The sequence below is a fragment of the Antedon mediterranea genome, chromosome 2 (genome assembly GCF_964355755.1).
Source record: "Antedon mediterranea chromosome 2, ecAntMedi1.1, whole genome shotgun sequence".
In the NCBI taxonomy this organism is placed as follows: domain Eukaryota; kingdom Metazoa; phylum Echinodermata; class Crinoidea; order Comatulida; family Antedonidae; genus Antedon; species Antedon mediterranea.
Genome location: NC_092671.1, coordinates 258161 through 281234, shown reverse-complemented (window position 1 = coordinate 281234; position 23074 = coordinate 258161). Strand labels below are relative to the sequence as shown.

At 31.0% G+C, this 23074-nt stretch overlaps 1 protein-coding gene and 1 long non-coding RNA gene across 5 annotated transcripts in view; both read right to left on the bottom strand.

Annotated features, from left to right (window-relative positions):
* The window catches only part of LOC140039958 (atrial natriuretic peptide receptor 1-like), a 207977-nt gene that overhangs the window by 88049 nt on the left and 96854 nt on the right, over positions 1-23074 (bottom strand). Inside the window, exon 1 of one of the 4 annotated variants that reach the window (XM_072085544.1) lies at positions 10088-11789. The exons of the other annotated variants lie outside the window; for them this stretch is intronic. Coding sequence (XP_071941645.1) covers positions 10088-10823 — 736 coding nt within the window. The 5' untranslated portion in view covers positions 10824-11789. Of the gene's footprint in view, positions 1-10087; positions 11790-23074 lie in introns of those variants that run through there. 4 annotated transcript variants of the gene reach the window in all.
* On the bottom strand, positions 13492-16121 carry LOC140039960 (uncharacterized). Its single transcript, XR_011842679.1, has 4 exons — positions 15924-16121; positions 15233-15390; positions 14771-14855; positions 13492-14215 (listed from the first exon to the last, which is right to left on the bottom strand). It is a non-coding gene; the product is annotated as an uncharacterized lncRNA (long non-coding RNA).

Genomic DNA, 23074 nt, shown 5'->3' with positions numbered 1-23074 from the left:
AAAATACATATTAAGTAAACACAAATCGTTTGCTTTCTGATTGCTGACAGTATGGTCTGACTATGCGCAATGGTATTATCAGTTTAACTGCGGCGTTCAGGTTTTTTTCGCAACACAAAGCGGCATTTTATTTCATTACATAACACTACAATTCACAATGAATAATTTTATTGCAACATCAGGTAACATAAAATACCGATGTAAACAAATCCCCCGGCGATATGAATAATACGTATTGTGTAATCTCTGTTGTACAATAGCCTGTGATCTTTTTCTAAGCAAAATGCCCGCAGGTAAAAACAAGTAGAAAATAGCTTTTAATAGAAAACACGGCTCCAGCCATTATCTTTCAATAGCATCTTCTTTACACAAACATAAATAATACCATTTTATCTTCTTGAACTAATTTTGAATACTTTGTTTATGACATTGAAAATGTAGGTCGTGGAATCAATTGTTAACATATTACCGATAAAATATGATCATTTGGCATTATGTATCATTACCACCTATTAGTATAATTATTAGGTCAGGCAAATATCAGCAGCATCTTTTTTAGGTTATACTGTTTAAAAAAAATTATGAATAAAACATTTGATAACAAAAATAGCATATTATCTGGTATGATCATAAATCAATCGGGTATGCTGCCAAGCAATGATACGAGTGACTTGGCTAAACAGGCCAGGCATGCTGTCATCGACGCAACGAAACTTCCGTGTCTGTATACTTGCGTCCATTTCACAATCTACCCAACAAGTTTCTACCGAATTATGTTATGTTGATGTCAGATGAACATGTAAAGGTTATTGAACATACAGAGTTTAATATGTTCCGCTAATCCGACACCCAATCCCCCTTCCCCATCAAGCATTAAACATATTCAATATTCATCTTCCTGATCGCGACGATTGATTCAGAGCAGTGACACCTTTTAGTTTGAAAGTTTTCCGTTTCCAAGTATTATTTAAAAATACACTGGTCATTAAAAAGAGCATGCGCTTTTCCATTTTAGCGGTGTTGTTTAAGATGGCATTGATAACGTTCGTACACATTAGATGATTACAAATCACGTTGTATTATCAACACGGCGCAAAAAAATATAAACAATCATTAAAAAGCATTATATGATTGAAAACAAACCAAATAACAAAAAAAAAGTGAATGCATAGTAATTATTAAAATTACACAAAAAAAAACCAAAAAAAAACACGTCAATATTGACGACGACACTGACTGGACAAACTAGGGATGAAAAACTCTGGAAAACTCATCAACCAAATATTTGTCTACCATGTATATCAACATTCTATAAATATCTATTGGTAACTGAACCTCAACACAACAATTCTTTTAGTGGATGAAAAGTAACTTCCCCATCACAGAACCAATTTATATTTCTCACGAGTTGTGCAAGGAACCATCTAATTTATTCACTTTATTTTGTTATTACAAAGTTAAAAATTAAAATGTAAACATTATTACTCAATCAACCAAGGCTCAAATCCCAAAGGATACAAAACCTATGTATTTTTTTCTTCTAGTAATTAAACTTTTGAGAATGATGTTATACGATGCACAAGAGTACTTTTTGGTACGTAAAATGATAGCGTCTATAAAATATATTATGGGATCGACGAATATTGGGTGATTAACACAAAACAAGAACTAAGCAGGTCTGTGTTGGTTATGTATGTTCGTTCGCCTAATTGAAGCTGCATATGTTTATTTTTATTAATAATTTTTTAGTAAATATGCATGTTTCAACAAAGAAACAATAATAGGCCTACAGTCAACATACTTGTTCCTTCAGATATTCACATAACCGAATCAAAGAATGATATTAAGTCTATAATAATATCATTACTGTATCTTTATCGTTATTTAGATTTTTTTTCTTCTAAGAAATGAATAAGGTCAATGCAGCTATGGTGATTTGATACGCCATCCCGGTCGTTAATGTAAGACGTTTCGTTGTTACTTTAATCCAGAGAGCGTGTTAAATGCATAATGTACGCAGTAAAAACATGACAATACATCAGAACACGTGAATATGATACGGTCAGTTCAACACTAAGTGTTGTTTGTTGTCAGGGAAACCTGTTCATCATTCAAAAACATGTCGACTTATTGAGTAAGGTTTGATTTATAACAGTTCAAGTACGAACTAGTACACAAAATAAGAAATAATGTGGGGAACGGAAGAACCCGTTAAATGGGCTGGATGACACATGATGCGCTTTTGTTTAAGGCCAATTTTAAACTTTGACCCTCTCCCGTTATTATATGGTCAAATACAAATACAAGGCATATACAGTATATTATATAGGCAGGTATTGTTTTATACGTAGCCGTCCACTCTATACTAGGCCTATACATAATACACTTATGCACCTAAAACTCACACATTAAGTCATTACTTTAACTTTTTTTACGTATTTGATAATTATTACGTGCGCCCATAACTCATATTCGTATACATACATATAGGTCCATCCTAAATGTCCGTCTATTTTCTAACTATGTTCTATTACGCCTATGTTCTACTATCCATCCGAACGAATTAGATACGTTTGTGATGTGGAGCTATTTGTGACGACGATTTTTTTTCGTGCGAGATTCGTGATAGTAGATTGAATGCCAAGGTAAACACACATATTGTGTTTGTATAAGTTATTAGATGTACATTGGCGTATTTCTTGTTATTACATGTACCACACATCTGAACACAGCACGTATACATTATCTAACATAATAATGTATTGATGAGTACAAATGACCAAAAGCAGACAAAAGGCACATTCACTCCAAACAACAATACATGCATTTTATTGAAGGTCTACGTTAATGGCGATTGTAACCCTAACAAATAATTATACTGTAGTATCAAGAAGAGTGTGATGATTAACATTATTCGTACGTTTGCCAAATCATGTTTTGATGAACACTAAACATTAAGATTAACGTTGTCTGGAACGTCACGCGTCTTTTAAACCCGTCAGCTTTGCGACGGCCAGTTGATCTGTTTGGTTTGTGTGTTTGTTTGTTTGTTTGTTTGTCATCACTCTAGCGCTCACAGTTTTGATTCGAATGACTCCAAATTACTACCATACATGTCATTACAAGATCTTTACCAAAATGAATATACGGATAGATATGTGGTCAAGGACCATTCCATTAAATTTTGGGACCATTGTCCCAATTCTGGACCACTTTTTAGTATACTTTTCAGACCTGCTAGTGTTAAAAGATAGGACATAATTTTTCAAAAGCCGGCGAGCAGTCTTAAAGTAACAAGTATACTGAAATTGCATTTTCTCGAGAACTACTTGTCCAAAAAACTTTATTTTTGTACAAGAGGCAAGAGTTATAATTTGTGATTTGTAATTTTAAACATAATTTGATTTAATGTTCACGTTTTTTGATGCCAGTAGTTTAAAAAACCTATTTTCTTTTCAAATTCACTCGTTTGATTTTCGCGTTGCTGTTCTATTGTTAGTCAACTGAAGCCATTGTTAATTGGAAGGCTTGTTACATAACCATTACACCAAACTCGCATACACATGCTTGTAGTGAAATTAGCCCAAATCACAAACAGCATTAAGACACACACAAATATATATATATATATTTGTTTTTTACCGCAGAAATCTTATGTAGGAGAATTTTACAGTAGGCGGAGGTATGCACTCTCGGAGTGGCTTTCTAGTTACTGAATGTGCTTTCGCTTCAAAATTGCTACAATCCTTTAAGAGTAGCACAATGTATGTTCCATGGCCAGATAATGTACATGCATCCAATAGTATCAATAAGATTAGAAAGGTAAATTAGGTTTATTTCTATCAAATAGAGGTACGTAAACAAAATAACAGTTATAATAATTTAAGTAAACACACACATAACTCAATACAGTATAATTGCTTGACAGGATTCTCATCATAGACAGAGTATCTACTTTATATAATGAGATACGTTGTGTATTTTGAACTATAGGTGTGAGCATAGGTTATTATATCTATGCTATAAGTTGTGTATATCATAACTAGACGCGAGTATCTCTATTTTGTGTTGGTACATAACAGGTAGGCCTACTCCAATTCATTCAAACATTTATATTTAACAAAAAATCATTGCTGTGGCCATAACATTTTACGTTTCTATATCAATACTAAGCATGTTCGATTATTCAAAAGAAGTAAACGATTTCTAACAGCTATTTTATTATTGCAATTATATTATGACCGTCATAATTTTCATTTCATTAGTATACTCGAAATTGATACGATACCGCGCATAAATGCTATTTAAACATTTTAACATACCGCGAAACACATCATTACATACCACATTCATTTTTAATTATGATTGATGTTTTAGCAGATATAATGCATAATGCATGTGGATATAATATTCAATTTTTAAACAACACTTAACGTAAGTCGTCGAACATAATGCCTGAGCTCTCTGGAATTTGCATATCAATAAGTTAGTTGAATGGCGAATCTTTCAGTAAAACACAATATTAATGCTTTACAACATGTATTGAATTAATATATTAAAATACCTTGGATTCTGTCAAACGATGGTGAGTTCAGTATAGTACACTATATACCCAGCCCCATAAAAGTTTTTCAGTTCAAACTTGGATAGTTAAATATTTGTTTTCCGTGTCTACGTCGTATAACGAATAATCAGGACGTTTTTTTGTTAAAATTACCACTATGGCGCGCCAAACTGACATTTATTTATACTGCACTAAACCAAACTGAACTATACCGCGTATTTTTTACTACCAATCACAACCAGCCAAAAAAAAAAATATATAACCATAAGAAGAAGGAGAATATTAAAGTGAATCGTAAGTATTGATTATTATTATTGGTACTTATGACCGGGTCAAACTCCGGGAACAAAAGTTGGTTCTTATAAAGAAAAACAACAAACACACACTCAAACCACTTCATGCAACAACTGAGTATAAGAAATGTATTTGTATTAATATTAGTTCATGGTTCTAGTAGCATAAACATGATTTGACACTGCAACACTTAAAACAGAAATTATGGTTGATTTTCAGCAGTTATTTGAAGGTTACATACACTATCACGTCTAATAGAATAAAAGAAGAATTATAATTTGACTGATCACAGCACATTGTCATAAAATATGAAGAAAAAAATCACAAAATAGTTAGTAGCACTTTCGCTTCAGGGTCATAGGCAAAACCACGTTTCTATTACAAGACAAACATCAGTCCTGATACAAGACAGTAATATCAGGTGTACAGTACAATCTTGTAGATTTTGCTCAAGCCTAAAGTAAAACTACACAATACATACTTCTTGTGTGACTCCGTTGTAATATGAATCAACGAAAACTGGAATTAAAATGCATGCGTATTTTGTTTAAATTTATGTCATTATTATCATCTTAAATCTTTTATTCTCTGAAGTATTACGATCATATTGATAATATAATAATTTTAGACAATTTCATCTAATATGAAGGTATGAACGTTTGATTTACCTTGAGTTAGAATGATAAATTAACATGATTGTTTAAATTTGTCATTAGGGCCATACTTAGGCCTATAAAACCTGGTCTAAACATATTGATATGATTATCTTTATACAGAATTTTCTAATGGAGGTTGAACGTACGATATGGAAATAAATAAATACAATTATCATTGGGAAATAATGTTCACACCTACAAGGCTAATAACTTATTTAAAATTATTCAGATAATTTTTACGGTCAATGTAGTGAAGTAAAAAATGTAGGATGGATACCATTTGTGACTGACGTTTCCGTTGATCCTTACAAAAAAGAAAAAAAAAATCTACTAAAAATAAATCAATCAATCATAGAAATATACAATTTATTAAATTAAATGTGACATAAACATAACTGGACTAGAAGCAATTTTATCATGATATAAAAAAAAAAACCTATCGGGACTTTACTTCAAAGGATTAGAACCGGCCTACATTCTAAGAAAGGTGATAGCTATTTAGATAGCTGTTATTTTAATAAAAGAGCAGTGTTTTCATTGTATGTGTACGGTATACATACTATATGGGAAGAAGCACGTCTTCCAAATTAGGCTCTGTGCAGCTGTCTAGTTCCTAGAAGTAGTGATAGACCTACGAATACTTAAGTGAAATGGGCTATTTTGATATTTTATTTGAATTAGGGCCTAATTATTTTTATCGTTATATAGATCGACATTATATTGTATATGTATTATAATTATATTATAATTGGTGCCTTGCACTGTTGATTTAAAGAAACATCTCGTCCCTAATGGTACGTGTTGAATAATGTTGCTACAAATTCCAATAAATAGATTATTGACAGAGGCTGTTGTGGATCCACATAGCTTTTTTTCCTATCAGTCCCTGGAAATTGCAAACATTTAATTAAATCACCAGATAAATGTGTACACCCAGAAAATGTTTTGTCCAGCTACATAATGCGCTAAGACTAGTTATTTTGTTTGGTTCATGGGTTGATTGAAATGCCGTAATGATGGGTGACGAGAACATTGTATTAAAATCGCTTGAGACGTTAAAAGTTTGGACATTTGCCCGAAGCAATGTTATACCGATCATCATCGGATATTACCTGTCGTGATACAATCGGGTAAACGTGTTTAAAAGTGCTTATAATGATATGGGATGTTTTTATCGTCATGTTGTTTTAGGATGCCAGTACGACAGCTTTATCAAGCCTTCCTAATATAAATACTGTACATACCTATGCTGGATAAATGTCACATAAATGGTATTTTTCCATTTTCAGCAGAGCAGGTTACTGGTAAATATTCCCACCTTAATGCAAATCCACGTCCAAACTCCAAATTGAATAGAAAAACCAAGTAAATAAATTAAATTGACGTAAATGATATTAAACGGTTTGTCTCATGTTGGGAATGTCAGCCACTATAGACTAAATAGTGTAAAATAGAAATACCTAATCAATCAGTTGGGATAACTGTGCATGCTCTAATCCCGTGTAATAATTGTATTAATCGCCTCTGTCTAATAATAATAGTGCCTACATCGTATTGAAAGGACAATCTCAGAGGTCTCATTAATCACGCCTCATAACAGCGGACTAATCAACCATGATCTAATTACTATTCATATGTGACAATTTTTGTGCAGTTGAATGGATTATTAATATTATATTATTATTATAGCAAATATAATCTTGTTATGGCGTTTGAATCATGGAGATCACAAAGATCTAAAGACAAAGTTACCCACATAAGTTTTTGCTTTTTAATGTGGAAGTTAGTAATTATTCTGCTGTCTGCGTATACCAATGCAAGACACTGAAAATAATTTATGCGAAAAGCTTCTATCAAATAATAACTAATTACAGAGATAGAGATGGAATAAAATGTTTGTTTCACACAAATACTGTTTAGATGTATTATCAATTTGTATGACAACATGTGAGCTAATAATAACACTGGTACAATGGATATATCAACAATCACTTTCTCATAAGACACACTTATTCCAATTCTATACCGAACTTAAAGAAAACAAAGGTATATACTGTAACTGTTGTGCTCTGTTATCAAATTAATTTTAACAATCTTCGTCAATTGTCAATCTGTAAATGGATTGGGGAAACGGGATAGCTAAGTAATAACATAAAATCCTAATTAAGGCAATTGATACAAGGCTGGGAATATGTTACAAGTATCATCATGTTATAATATCTTCCCTGCCCCTCGAATACATTATCCACTCTCATGATTAGTTTACCTTCTTCCAGACCCTATGTTTAGGTAATGAGCTGACAAGCTGGCTGGAAACGTTTATGTTTGTTAAATCACTTTTGATTGATATGGCTGAACGAATATGAAAACTGAAATTCAGTAGGCCTTTTCACATTGCTATAAGAATAATGTGACGCTTTATTCAAAACACGTATTTAAATAAGTACCATATCATTACATAAAGTGGGAATTGGGTGACTATTTGTAACGGAGTCGACATAATTATCCAAGTATCTCTCAAACAATGTTATGCTGATCATTCTTCAAGACACAGGCTATGACTACTATTCGAAACATTATTTTTCTTCAATTTTTACCGACAAATTCGAAACCTTGAACGCAAATACAAATGTAGTATAAAAACAATTGATATAAGCTATAAGGCTTAATTGTCTTCTCAGAAATTAATTTTTCGGATGCAAACAGGTTATGATTTACGTGTGAATCAAAGCTAACGTGTTTAAGATGCATTATCGCGCACGCTACACGAATCTATGGATTTGTTGGCTGGTGAATCGCGATGTCAATACATCTAATCCCCTATACTTAGAAAAGTAATTGTAAAAAAATAATAATATCGTTGTTTTTTCCACGATATTTGTCATCTATACGTCCAAAGGGATTGTTTGTTATAATATTGGCTCACATCAAAATACATTAATGACACTCCTTATTACCAACCTCAACGCATCAGTAGGAAAAACAATAATATCATTTACGGTGACGAAAAATGTCAGAGTTGAGTTGAGTTAAGTGAAAACACGAGCGTATTAAAACAAAGGATATACATTTCGTATTGTTAAATGATTAATTTTGATTCAATGAAATATTTATGTTTTTAGCAGTTATGGTTTTAAAATTGTATCTATCATATATGCGGCATGAAAACTATGAATTCTTTTAATGACTGCATGACTGCCAAAGATATATTAATTTTTTGAGAACTTACAAACATGAAAGGTCACCTGCGTTTAATTTAACTCTTAAACGATTTATGCTCGCAATGAGTGAGGCTTATATATAATAATCATACAGTGTACAAACTCGATAGATTAACCGTGCATTATGTTACACGAATAATGACAATTGATGTTTAGCGGCGGGGATATTTCAAGAAAACAATTAGGAAAACGAATAGAATTTTATTGAATAGGATAGATATATTAAAATGCATAGGATTGACAAACATGCTAATCTCTCAAAATGTCGACTTTGTTTAAAATAGGTTTGTTGTACGTGTCATAAAAAGTTTGCAATTATGTTTTTGACATGAAAATCTAAAATAAAAATGACAGAAAAATATATTACTATATTCGGTTTCAAATTCAATACTTATATACACAAAAAAACACAAGCAAAACGGTTCAATAACAAAAATGTGAAGGTTGTGCTGTATGCAAAAGAGGAACAGACATGAGTATTTTCTTTAGCAATTGTTTAACTGAAAAATGACGAAGATGAGACATACCATATATTTATTAACATTAGTGATACCGATGGCGTTGCATACGTTTATAAAGTTACCGTACCGTATTTGATTTATGAAAATTAAATGCATTTCAAAATTATGATATTGGACCCATGTCGTATATTACCCCTGAAAAATACACACTAAATTGATTACATCCGGGTTGTCAAGTGCGTACCGAATTAATGAAAAATCACGTGTGCTTGTGATAACTTACATGCTGAATTACTTCTCATATAATTCTGAAATAATTAATTAGGCGGCTGACTTATATCATAATATATCAGGATGGAAGTTGAGAAAGTATACTTTTTGCCTAATCAGATTTAGTAGCAATGTGATAATAAAAGGAATAATGCTCGTTTTGGAATATCCATGACAGCTCTCATCACATTCTACACATATACATCATCATGACATTTTACTATGCATCTCATTATCAGGCTTAATATTAACTTGCTATTGTATATACGTACAAACAACGATATGAAATATATCAATAACAGTTTACTAACAATATCAAGTCATCGTACACTTGGGGAAAAAAGATGGCGATGGGTGGGCTCCAAAATTATTTAACAGTGAAATAGAGAATGTTCAATGCTGTTGAATATAAAGTATATAAAAAGTGCACTTTGAGAGTATAAGAGACGTTTTTTGCCAGTTTTTACATGGGTTTGTACTCTGACACGGTACCTGACCCAACTCAAATTCTGTATTTTGTCAGTACGTGACGTAAAAACATTTCCGGCGCGCACAAAGTTTGTGCGCGCGAGATTATTGATATTAATGCATCATTTAATAATAAACTGCATCGTTGCTTACCCCTTGACTTTGAAGATATTTCTTTCAACATGTTTCGTATATATTCATCTTTATTCAGGTCATCTTGATTCTCAACTACATGGAAAATAAATTCATAGCTTTTATCTCCAGTTTTGTTAAGTCCTACCTGGACACCGCCGCATGCAAAGAAAAAAGACCTTGACAAAACTTCAGGATTGTAGGTTTTGTCAGTCGAAGCAATTATCATTCCAATATGTTTCCATTCGTATCTTCGAAAAAACGCATTTAGAGTTTCACCAAACATTGTGTAAGGAGAATGCACTCTGGTTAGTAACCTGAACTGTGATTGTTTGTCATTAAAATCCGCTGCCAAAGCCCCAACAGTAACCACTGGCATATCCCATCGACTGGCGAGTCGAATTGCTGGAGCGGCACTATACTCACAGCAAGGTCCAAACAAAACGTTACCCATTTTTTCATGGAATTCCACAGTATCTATCATGGGCGTGACATGGCTACATTCTGTATCTTTCCAAGTTACGTTCCTATTCAATGCCGACAAGAGACCGACACTGTCAACATATTCTAACGCTAAATCTACGCTAGGGTATACAAGATCAAATGTAAAGGGCGTCCTCCGGGACGGGAGAACCTCATTGTACGTCGTCATAAATAACATTTTAAGTTCATTATCACTGTTCACTTGTTCTTCACATATTAATGCCTCTACTTCCGTCACAGCCAGAAAAATCCACAAAAAACGTAAGCACAACATTGTCTTATATATTCACGAAAGAGCTCACAACAACTAAGCAGAGAAGCATGAACGATGTATCATATTAACCAACGGCAAACGATACCCAAAACAACGTCTGTATGGAGAACGGGTGCACACTCTAATTATTAGACTCACTCCTCAACATGCGCCAGCATTCGGAAACAAAGTGTTTCATGGTTTACCTATGATTGGTTAATTCCAACGGAAAGTAGGAAAAGTAATGTCTAAACCACAAAACTGGTGAAATGGGTCCGCTATCGTCTGCTTACTCAGTTCGGTGATAGATAATATGTAATTAATGATAATATACGCAAATCCGGTTGCCTTGTCAAGTTGTCGTTTGACAAGAAAGAATCCTTTACAAGATGATATAACTGACGAGGAAAAATGACTACACAACACGCTTACATCTTTCATCAAAATAGACTTCTTTTCAGCTACTCTATAATACAATGTTGAAGAATACTAGGTTGCTATTATCTGTCGCTGCTGACGCGTATTAATATAGTATTGAGGAAATAAGGCTTCGATATACGGTAATGAATTATGTTGGAGGACTGATTCTTATGTATTGTATAACAAAACGAAGACTAAGATCAGCACTGTCATCATATAATATAACATCTAAACATAATAACATCGGTTCGATCACATTACTAATATTGTTGTAATTGTAATTGTAATATTTATTGCCATCCATATACAAAAAGTAGACAGATCGAACATTTAGTTGTTAAACTACCGCTAAACAAGAAGTCAATAATTGTACTGTTCAAAGTCCGTTGTACCGTAACTTATTTGAACAATCCTACAAGAGGATTTTTAACAATAAATGTGTAGGGTGTAGAGTTGCAGGTCATCGACTTATATTGACTTTATTCGCATTAGAAATACATGGACCCACACACAAAAACCCAAACACTGTGTTGGTATGTTTGTCTCTGTAGACTTCATTCTATATGAATTAATGTATGGTGATTAACGAGTTTTTTAAAAACAAGTTATAACTAATTCAGAGGGAAATATATATAATAGACTTATCATAACTTTTATGTTTTATTCTTATTCAGGAAAAATGGATATATGAGCTATTTTACTATATATCCCTATCGTATTAACATAAGGAGAGGAGAGCTGAGGGCACTCTGTATCAGCTCAGTACCTGAGTAAACACAGCAAAATTCTGATTCTTGTTTTAAGAAAAAAAAAACTTGTTTCAAGCAAAATATTTCTTGAAACAAGTAAATTTTGACTTGTCCGTATTTCAATACTTTTTGGCTTACCAAGAATCGTAAAATTCTTAACAAGAATCACACAAATTCTTATCAAGAAAATTATTCTTACCAAGAAATAATACTTTAAGAACAATATTCTTACCAAGAATTTAATTGCTTTTTTCATTCTTGTTTTAAGCAGTATCTGCCTTAAAATAAGTAACAATTTATCGATTTTTTAAAATAGAATTCTTGTTTCAAGCAATATTTTTCTTAAAATAAGTAAGAATATTCCGATTTATATTTTTAGTTTTCTTGTTTCAAGCAATATATTTCTTAAAATAAGTAAGAATATTCCGATTTGTATTTTATAGAATTCTTGTTTCAAGCAATATATTTCTTAAAATAAGTAAGAATATTCCGATTTGTATTTTTTTGAATTCTTGTTTCAAGCAAGATATTTCTTAAAATAAGTAAGAATATTCCGATTTGTATTTTATAGAATTCTTGTTTCAAGCAAGATATTTCTTAAAATAAGTAAGAATATTCCGATTTTTATTTTTTGAATTCTTGTTTCAAGCAATATTTTTCTTAAAATAAGTAAGAATATTCCGATTTGTATTTTTTGAATTCTTGTTTCAAGCAATATTTTTCTTAAAATAAGTAAGAATATTCCGATTTGTATTTTTTGAATTCTTGTTTCAAGCAATTTTTTTCTTAAAATAAGTAAGAATATTCCGATTTGTATTTTTTGAATTCTTGTTTCAAGCAAAATATTTCTTAAAATAAGTAAGAATATTCCGATTTTTATTTGTAGAATTCTTGTTTCAAGCAATATTTTTCTTAAAATAAGTAAGAATATTCCGATTTGTATTTTTTAGAATTCTTGTTTTAAGCAATATTTTTCTTAAAATAAGTAAGAATATTCCGATTTTTAATTTTAATATTCTTGTTTCAAGCAATATATTTCTTAAAATAAGTAAGAATATTCCGATTTGTATTTTTTGAATTCTTGTTTCAAGCAATATTTTTCTTAAAATAAGTAAGAATATTCCGATTTGTATTTTTTGAATTCTTGTTTCAAGCAATATTTTTCTTAAAATAAGTAAGAATATTCCGATTTGTATTTTTTGAATTCTTGTTTCAAGCAATATATTTCTTAAAATAAGTAAGAATATTCCGATTTTTATTTGTAGAATTCTTGTTTCAAGCAATATTTTTCTTAAAATAAGTAAGAATATTCCGGTTTGTATTTTTTAGAATTCTTGTTTTAAGCAATATTTTTCTTAAAATAAGTAAGAATATTCCGATTTATATTTTTAGTTTTCTTGTTTCAAGCAATATATTTCTTAAAATAAGTAAGAATATTCCGATTTTTATTTGTAGAATTCTTGTTTCAAGCAAAACTTTTTTTAAAATAAGTAAACAAGAAGTCTATCAAATAAAAACCAGTAAATGTTTACTTATTTTAAGAAAAGTATTGCTTGAAACAAGAATTCTATCAAATTAAAATTCGTAAATTCTTACTTATATTGGGAAAAAAATTGCTTGAAACAAGAATTCTATAAAATATAAATCACTAAAAATTTATTTTAAGAACGATAAATGAATACTCATTTTAAGTAATATTTTACTTAAACAAATAAATTCAAGAATGTTATAAAACATAATATTAACAATACTGTTATTTTCATTAAGAACTACAATTTACATGACATTAGGTACAATAATATATACAACTTCTTTAAAACAAACTTGTTTTTATTAATAATAAAATGCCATCAAAAGAAAACTTAAAAACATTAAAATGGTAAAATACAAATTTCGTAAAATTCTTCTCCCGCACCTGGGCTTTAAACTATTAGGTGTCTTTAAATTTATTAATGTATACTAATGATGATTCAACAGCCTTTGTCAAGTGTACAGGTGTGTTTTCATCACAAAATCACTAACTGTTAAAGGATAGTGAGGCCTACTTCTTTTCATTTTGGATAATCGAAATCCAGAAGGTAAAAAGTGGAGAGGAGAGTAACTAGAGCCTCATCTAATTTTGCTTTCTTTGTAGTTAGAATTGTTTGCTAAACTTTAATGTAGGCCATTTCTGTGTCCAAAAGCAATACCGGCATATTACCTGATCGGCGTGAAGACCAGGATTCTGGATCTTTATTCATGTTCCTAAAAATGAAAAGAGATTAATATAGTTTTAGTTATTACTGTATTTAAAATATGTGTAACATCATCAACTAATTGGGTACGGTGTGGTTTTAGAGTCCTATATCTGGGGCGGTAAACACAAAAACATGACGCAATATTAGAACGGTGGTAAGAATAATTTTACATTATAAGACATAAGGGTGGGTGGAATATGCATTTGAACTTTTTAATCACAAACTTTGCCCTGTTTATACCGATCCCAAAGACAGGCCTGGCTGTATCTATTATTTTTAGTTAAATTATTAGGGTCTAAATTTATTTTTAATATTACTATTTAGGCAAAACGGTGCTCAATCCTGATTGATGTTTTTATTCTGTATCAATGTTTATAATAACAATCATACAATTAAATGTAAATTTTGTTTAATTGTTTGATTTTAATAAATTATTGTAAACATAGTATATACCTCGAATTTTAAGCTAAGATAAATTTGATTTTAAAAAAACACTTTAAGATATTTTTTTTTAATGTACATAATGTTACTTGTATTTTAAATTTAAAAAAACACTAAATACCTTCAAGGTCGGCAGACTTTTTTTGATGAGTTTTTCCCAACAAATATGTTTGACAGATTTGACAACATATGGGTTATCTTTGAACCTAACCAAAAATAACAAATTGAAAACATTATATTATATAAATTTATTTAAATGAGTGGAATAATGTATGGACATAAACTTGATATACTGTAGCTCAAATTTTTAATAATGTAGCCTACAGTTTTGTAGGTGGTCAATGTAAAAGGAAGGGGAAAGGGTGGGCTGGCCAGGAGATCATTAATATGTCAAAAATTAATATTCATAAGTCATTTATTTAATTTTAGTTGTCAAAGGGAGGAGTGCATGACACTAGCTTGAGTCGAACCAAGCTGTTAAAAATACGTACACAATATGTACACGTATTTTCCTCACTACCATTGGTCCATTATAAAAATATTTATGAATAGATAAAAGTACAAAAACATACACTGTACTTACCAGATGGAGGACTGGTGTTTCTCTTTAAAATACCAAAATAAACTATATTATTCTCTTCTTTGGAAAAATTTGCTAAGCACTTTTTTAAAAAGCTTTCTTTTGTATTTCATTCCTCTTTGCCTAGTAATAATTAGTATCCTTCGAACTTCTTCAATTACCTAACAAATAATTTAAGATAAAAAAAGAAATTTAATATAACAATTTTAGTTATGCAGTACGTATGTTTTTTGTTTGTTTTTTTAGTATGTTTTTTTAAAAATTTAGAGTTAAAAACATTAAGTTTCAATATCGATGTGATCACTTCGGGGATTTCTTAGTGTGTACAATTAATTAAATATAAAGAAGTGTTTTTAAATGTCATTATATTTCTCATTGGAATATGTGTATATAATATAATCCTTCGTAGATATTTCATGGCTACATTGCAAAATATTACTGTTACATTATAATTGTATTATCTATTATTAGGCCTTCCTTATACCTAGCTGAAATAGGTCCGACAATATTTGTCCCCTCTGTCAATGTCTGAACTAAAATGCTAAGCTAAACCTATACACCTGTCCGTCAGTACAGGCATAGTAGGCTAGCCTAGACCTACTAGTTCCAGGCCTACAGTATTACTAAATAGGAAGGAGCCTAGGCTAGGCCTAGACTGCTGGTAGATTAAAATATAATTATTAGGCCTACGAACCTGTTAAAATGTTGGCCACTTCTTCATCTATTTCTCGGATCTTCAACAAAGCGTCTTCCTTCGACATTATATTAGACTAATCTTACTAGGCCTATTGAAGCATTTAATATATAAATTGCGATGAAAGGTGTCTTTTACAGTACTTACAAACTCTAGATTTTGAATGATTACTTTAAAAAACCGTTGGCAATGATCCCGCCGGGAGCTAGGTCATCGACCACACACAGTGTTGTTTTTCAACTATTATCGCTGGCCTTTTACCCAGAATGTATAAGGTCATTATACTGCTTAACGTTAAAGCATGGAGGTATAAACCTCCATGGTGGTTAAAGCAAATCTATAAAACGTCTGGACCAACAGTAATACGACAGACAATAATAATGACACATGTTTGTTGCAGTCCGAAAAAAAGCAATAAGTTGGTGCCAGTAAACTGAAGTAGGTACAGTATTTGCTACCCTATTTGCTAAGGCATTATAATTCAATTCATGGAAATACTCCGAATTTTCGAGTAACATGTGGAATTGGTGGTTCGCTGCCCGGCAAGCTTTGGAATTTACAATTCGTTTTACAAGAATGTCATAAGACGCCATTTTAAGGACGAGTATAACAATCGGCAACCTCCTGCAGTTGACGATGGAAACATCAGTATATAAGTATGCCTGGAGAAAACGAGGATGCCAATTGAGGATGAAGTAGAACTAGGCCTAGACTAGGAGACTGACGAAGTTAATGAAGAAAAAAACTATTATAACGGGGATGATTTATCAACTGACGATAGTAGTAGTGATAATTCTAGTATTGTTATACTGTTAATGATTGTTTAATATTAATTATCTTGTTGATGCTCAGCAAGAAGGCCTACTAACTAGAGGATGAACAAGCAGATAATAGTATAAAAAATGCTGATTTCTTTCTACTAAAATTAAAGGAGAGAAACAAGATTCCACAGGTAAGCCATTTTGCTTTAAAATTACAACAATTATGCATTTTAAACTATTTTTTATTAGAGAAATACGTCTATTTCCTAGGCCTTGCTGGTACTGTTATTATACAGGACTATTAGCTATAGTAACTATAGGACTTGGGTACTAGGCCTAGGCCTAGGCATTATACACTCTAAGTTTATGTTGCATTTTTTTGTGACCAATTTCATTGTTACAAATAACATTTTTTTTGTTAGGCTGCATAGCTCCCCAACTAAAGCACAACTTAGTTTTTAAACATATTAAAACTTGAATATAAAAAATATTAAATCAATATTATTTTCTTTAGGTTGCAGTGCAATCGATTATTCAAAGCACAAACAGTTTGATTACCCAGATTCTTTCATCAGTTGAAACTGAAGTGCTAACTGCTCTACCGTTGTGTGAATATAAGGATGACAATCTATTTTAAGTAAAACATTTCTCAAAATAAGTATTTTTCAGAATATTAAAATAGAATTGACTTCAATTCAAGCAAAAATAGTCTTGATAGGATATAGTATGATATTGACTTCTTATCTTAAGTAAAACATTTCTCAAAATAAGTATTTTTTAAAATATTGCGAATCTCAATTTAAGCAAAAATAGTCTTGATAAGATAGTATGATATTGACTTCTTATTTTAAGTAAAACATTTCTCAAAATAAGTATTTTAAAGAATATTGCGAATCTTGATTCAAGTAAAAATAGTCTTGATAAGATAGTATGATATTGACTTCTTATTTTAAGTAAAACATTTCTCAAAATCAGAATATTGCGAATCTGAATTCAAGCAAAAATAGTCTTGATAGGATAGTATGATATTGACTTCTTATTTTAAGTAAAACATTTTTCAAAATAAGTATTTTTTAAAATATTGCGAATCTCAATTTAAGCAAAAATAGTCTTGATAAGATAGTATGATATTGACTTCTTATTTTAAGTAAAACATTTCTCGAAATAAGTATTTTTAAGAATATTGCGAATCTTGATTCAAGTAAAAATAGTCTTGATAAGATAGTATGATATTGACTTCTTATTTTAAGTAAAACATTTCTCAAAATAAGTATTTTTAAAAATATTGCGAATCTCAATTTAAGCAAAAATAGTCTTGATAAGATAGTATGATATTGACTTCTTATTTTAAGTAAAACATTTCTCAAAATAAGTATTTTTAAGAATATTGCGAAACCTAATTTAAGAAACTTTGTCTTACCTAGAAAAATATTTATTGTTTTAAGTAATTTTTAGAATTCATCAATCTTGATTTAAGAAAAATTATTCTTGATAGGGATAAATATAATATTGATTTCTTATTTTAAGTAAAATACTTTTCAAATTAAGTATTTTCAAATCTTGTTTTAAGCAAAACTATTCTTAATAAGAAGAGAATGATATTGACTTCTTATTTTAAGTAAAATATTTCTTGTAATAAGCATTTTCAAGAATATTGCGAATCTTGATTCAAGTAAAAATAATCTTGATAAGGGTAGTGTGAAATTGACTTCTTATTTTAAGTAAAATATTTCTCAAAACAAGTATTTTCAAGACTATTGCGAAACCTAATTTAAGAAACTTTGTCTTACCTAGAAAAATATTGATTGTTTTAAGTAATTTTTATAATTCATCAATCTTGATTTAAGAAAAATTATTCTTGATAGGGATAAATATAATATAGATTTCTTATTTTAAGTAAAATACTTTTCAAATTAAGTATTTTCAAATCTTGTTTTAAGCAAAATTATTCTTAATAAGAAGAGAATGATATTGACTTCTTATTTTAAGTAAAATATTTCTTGTAATAAGCATTTTCAAGAATATTGCAAAACTTAATTTAAGAAAATGTGTCTTTTCTAGAAAATTATTTCTTGTTTTAAGTAATTTTAAATCTTGACAAGAAAAAAAATACTTATTTTAAGAATTTTTTCTTAAAACAAGATTTTTTTTTCTTGCTTAGAATTTCAAATTTTGCTGTGAAGATACTGATGAGTTGATATGTCACCCCATGCCAGAGAGTTGCAGGTCATCGACCCCATGCCAGAGGAAATATCGATCTAGAACTCTACAGCCATAGCAAAATACACTAATAGGCATTTTATTATATAGGCCTATGGACGGTTTATCTTGACATAAAATCGACAATAACTATATTAACATACAAATAAAATCTGCAGGATTAGCGCTTTAAACTATAAAGTTTGTTTGTTTCCAAGGGGGTCCTAAAACATTTATGAAATTAGGTCGTCAACAAACCAGGAGGTATCATCCTTACAACAGGTGTTAGGGTTGTATACAATGTATATGTGCCAATGTACACACATATCTCATGCCTATAAGTGCCCCCCTAACCCATAGCACACACTTTTGTATAAGGTTCAGTCCCTCCGATCCTAAAACCTAAATCATAATTACGCGGCCCCTACTGATTTACGAATTTATAATTCTAGCTTGGTTGTAACCCATCGCGCCTGGTCAAATTGTGTTTAGTCGTTTTATTGCAAGATCATGTATGGAAATATACAGATGCAATTTCATGCGCAATTAACAAATATTCCTATAAGAATTCGAGACAACTGGAGAGGTAACGAAAGACGGTTAACTATTTTATAGGCTTATCATACTGATTATTTAATTATTAACGATCATCATCTTGCTAATTATATTTCGTATCATGGTTATATATCGCACAGTATCATCCTATTTCATCGGTAATAATACTAATTGTAATGAATACTAATCTATATTTATTTAGTGTATAATGCGTAAATCCACAGTGCGCTTCACATATGACTATAATTGAATTTTCTGTTTGCCAGTCTCCTGAAGAATCTTAATCTCACACATGGGTATAATTAGTACCGTACACACTTATCACCATGGCCAACAATCAAATAACTAAATTATATTACACTCTGCCTAGGATGCGTGTATGGAACCATTGTGGTTTTTATCTGTTGATATTAATGATTTATTACTCCTATAATTATAATTATGTTGATTGAACGAAAGAAATATTTATTTTTATTTGGGCCTGTTTCTGCTGCAACTGCTCAAAATACGGTATAAAAATACGGTATAAAATACGGTATTTTTTATACCGTATTTTTTAGTACCCCGTTTCTACTAACAATACTTCTTGGGTGGTCGTGTTAAATTTCATCCATTTTACCCAAATTGCCATTCATTTATTTGGTTGATAATTAAAAGTCGCAATAAAGGAAGTTTTACGTCTCACTTTCAACAGCCTAGCCCTAGTGATAGAGATGTTGTGAGAGCACAGAAAACATCATAATGGGGACAAGTAATTCGTTCCCTCCCCGAGTTATTGTCTTTTGCAATGTTGTACTGCTTCGCAGGCTCTTCAGCTTTGAATTTACTTGCTTTGGTCTATTCCGTACTCCTGCTGCTTTATTTTTTTAGAAATGTGGTTGTCCCTTTTGTTACCTTTTAGTTGGCTGGACATTTTAGCTTCCCCGCCCCCTCCTTCCCCACACAGATTTATATAGTAAATACTGTGACGTCTTCGCTCCACATTTTCGCCGAATATATCTAAATACACGTATGTAAACCAGCTGACAGCGACAGAAAATAAAAACACGATGTTGACCTCATGTCACGGTAAAAAAAAATACGGTATTTTATATTGGCAGCAGAAAAGGGTAAAAAAAATATAATTTTGTAAATACCGTATTTTATCCACAAATTTTGTGGGGAAAATACGGTATTTTTTTATGAGCGCAGTTTCTGCTGCCAACAAAACATATATACGGTATTCAAAAAATACCGTATAAAATACGGTATTTTCTTGGCACCAGAAACAGGGCCTAATAACGTAAAAACCCATATATGAACAATTTGGCGACATCTGCGTTCCATAATCGTCAACTTTCGAAACTGTTTGTAAAAACGGACATACACAATTCTTAAGCTTAACAAATCTATAATTAATGCATTGTGTCAAGATAACAGATACGAACTTTATAAAAGATTAGAGATTTGTCGGTGATAAATGGCGCAGTAATGGCTTGTATTTTCCCGTTTGATTCGTATCCATCTCAAGTCAACACGAGATAAATAAGACCAGAATAACAATACACGCGAGTTCCAATTACATTTAACATCATTTCAGACTTTTGTCAGAATTGTATTAAATCGTTCCAGGTCGTTGGTTACACCGATTAAGAGAATTATGTTCGAAAGGTTGATTATTGATTATTATTTTGATTAATGCCAATGTTCTTTTCATTTATTAATCCGAATTATGTGAGCTATTGCATCTACATCGCATACGAAAGGATCTTAATTTCCATAAATTCATTATCTGAAATTGATTATTAACTAATGCGGTACTTTAAAACAGGAGCAAATCATTGTCAATGTCATTTATAATATAATGCATTATACGTGAGGCATTTGTAAATTTGGGATAGATTTTGTACGGTACTTTTAAAACCCAATTCATTAATAGCTATCATCGCATTAGGCATGGTCTACTAACTGCTAAACTTTTCAGATCTCACTTTTTGATAAATACTGAAGTTAATGATATTTTTAAAACAATATGGTAATGGAAATTTATATTCCTAATATGTCATTTTACAAAGCGCATTACTGGATTTACAATATTTAAAGATCGAGTTTTATATTCCTGAATGTTCGGTCTTAGATGTTGTCTATCTGAACGGCTGGAGATGAATTTAATGTGATTGAAGATTAGAAGCCATGCATCACTTTGCATACCAACTTGATGATGACGTAAGCACTGATGAGTGCGCATGCATCTAAGTTTTTAACTATACTCTGTATGTTTATTTTGTCTAGTAGCACTGGTCAATTGTAAATAATACAAATCCAGGGTACGTGAATTAAAGTGTCGTTTCATCAGGAAATATTTTAATCTGAAAAATCCTACAAATCTGGCTTCAATAAGAGCCTACTTAAATGTTTGTGAATTGTCATAAGGTAATTGATACTCCGATGTTCATATTTAGATAGAACAATATACGTTTTCTTTTTATTAATCGCTTTTATAAAAATACATTTTGTCTGATACACTTGTCCGATATTGATATTTGGTACTACTCTTTGCTAGCTTGATAAATTATATAATTTATATGTTGATATATAGCCTACACTTAGCGTGCTCAGTACGGTATACCATGCTTTATGTTTTAAAGGATGCGAAGTATCAATATCAATGCTAAGCTAAACCGTACATTAAAGTATTAAGGAATATCTTAGGTATTAGTTAGTAATGCCAATATATACCTACATACTTACACATTCATGTTTAATTGTCTTGTATTAAATGAAACGTCGTTCAACCGATTTTAATCTCAACGTGGCCATTGCACTAGTGCGTTGTACCGAGTTATTACGTAATCGAGACGGTTTCCGATAAAATATAATGCCATGATGGTATCTTTTTGTTTTTGACAACGCTTGAGTCGTTGAGGATGGACTAACCTCGCACAACAAATAATAATGAGCTTAATTATTAGTAGTATTATTGAGAATGATGACATATTCGACGGTCCGAAAAAATGTATTTCTACTAACGTCTGAGTATTGTGTGTATACATGTTGTGCATACCATTGTCACAATAATTATATAATGTAATAATAAAATAAATACATTATAATGCCACTAGTGTTCGATTGTAATTAAGATTAAAACCCAAGGGTAGGTGTATGTCCAATCACTACCGTAATGTACGCTGTTCAGACACATTGGAGCGTAGGCGAATAATAAATTAGCGTAAGAATGACCACAACTGCTGACCGCTTCTTGCATATTGACTGACCGAGGAAATAATAACACTACTTTGTCTTTGCATGTGTATGCTTACTTCCAACAGTATGAATGATTATGAGATATGAAAGGCCGATAGCCATTGTAAAACGTCTGAATATGTATGAAACGCCAACAATATCATAACGTTGATATTCGAAAAAATGGTAATATTCAGACTACCTCAAATTGGTTGTATTCTACAACGGTATACTGGTTTATAACATCAACCACATAAGATAAAATATAGTAGATAATAAAACTGTCCTGAATTTATTATATGATTATTCGCACATAATGTTGTAAAACATTTGTATTAGAATATCTTGGTAATGAAAAAGCATGCTTTATAATTACTTTATGCTCGCATTCAATTGAAAACATGACTCCACTAA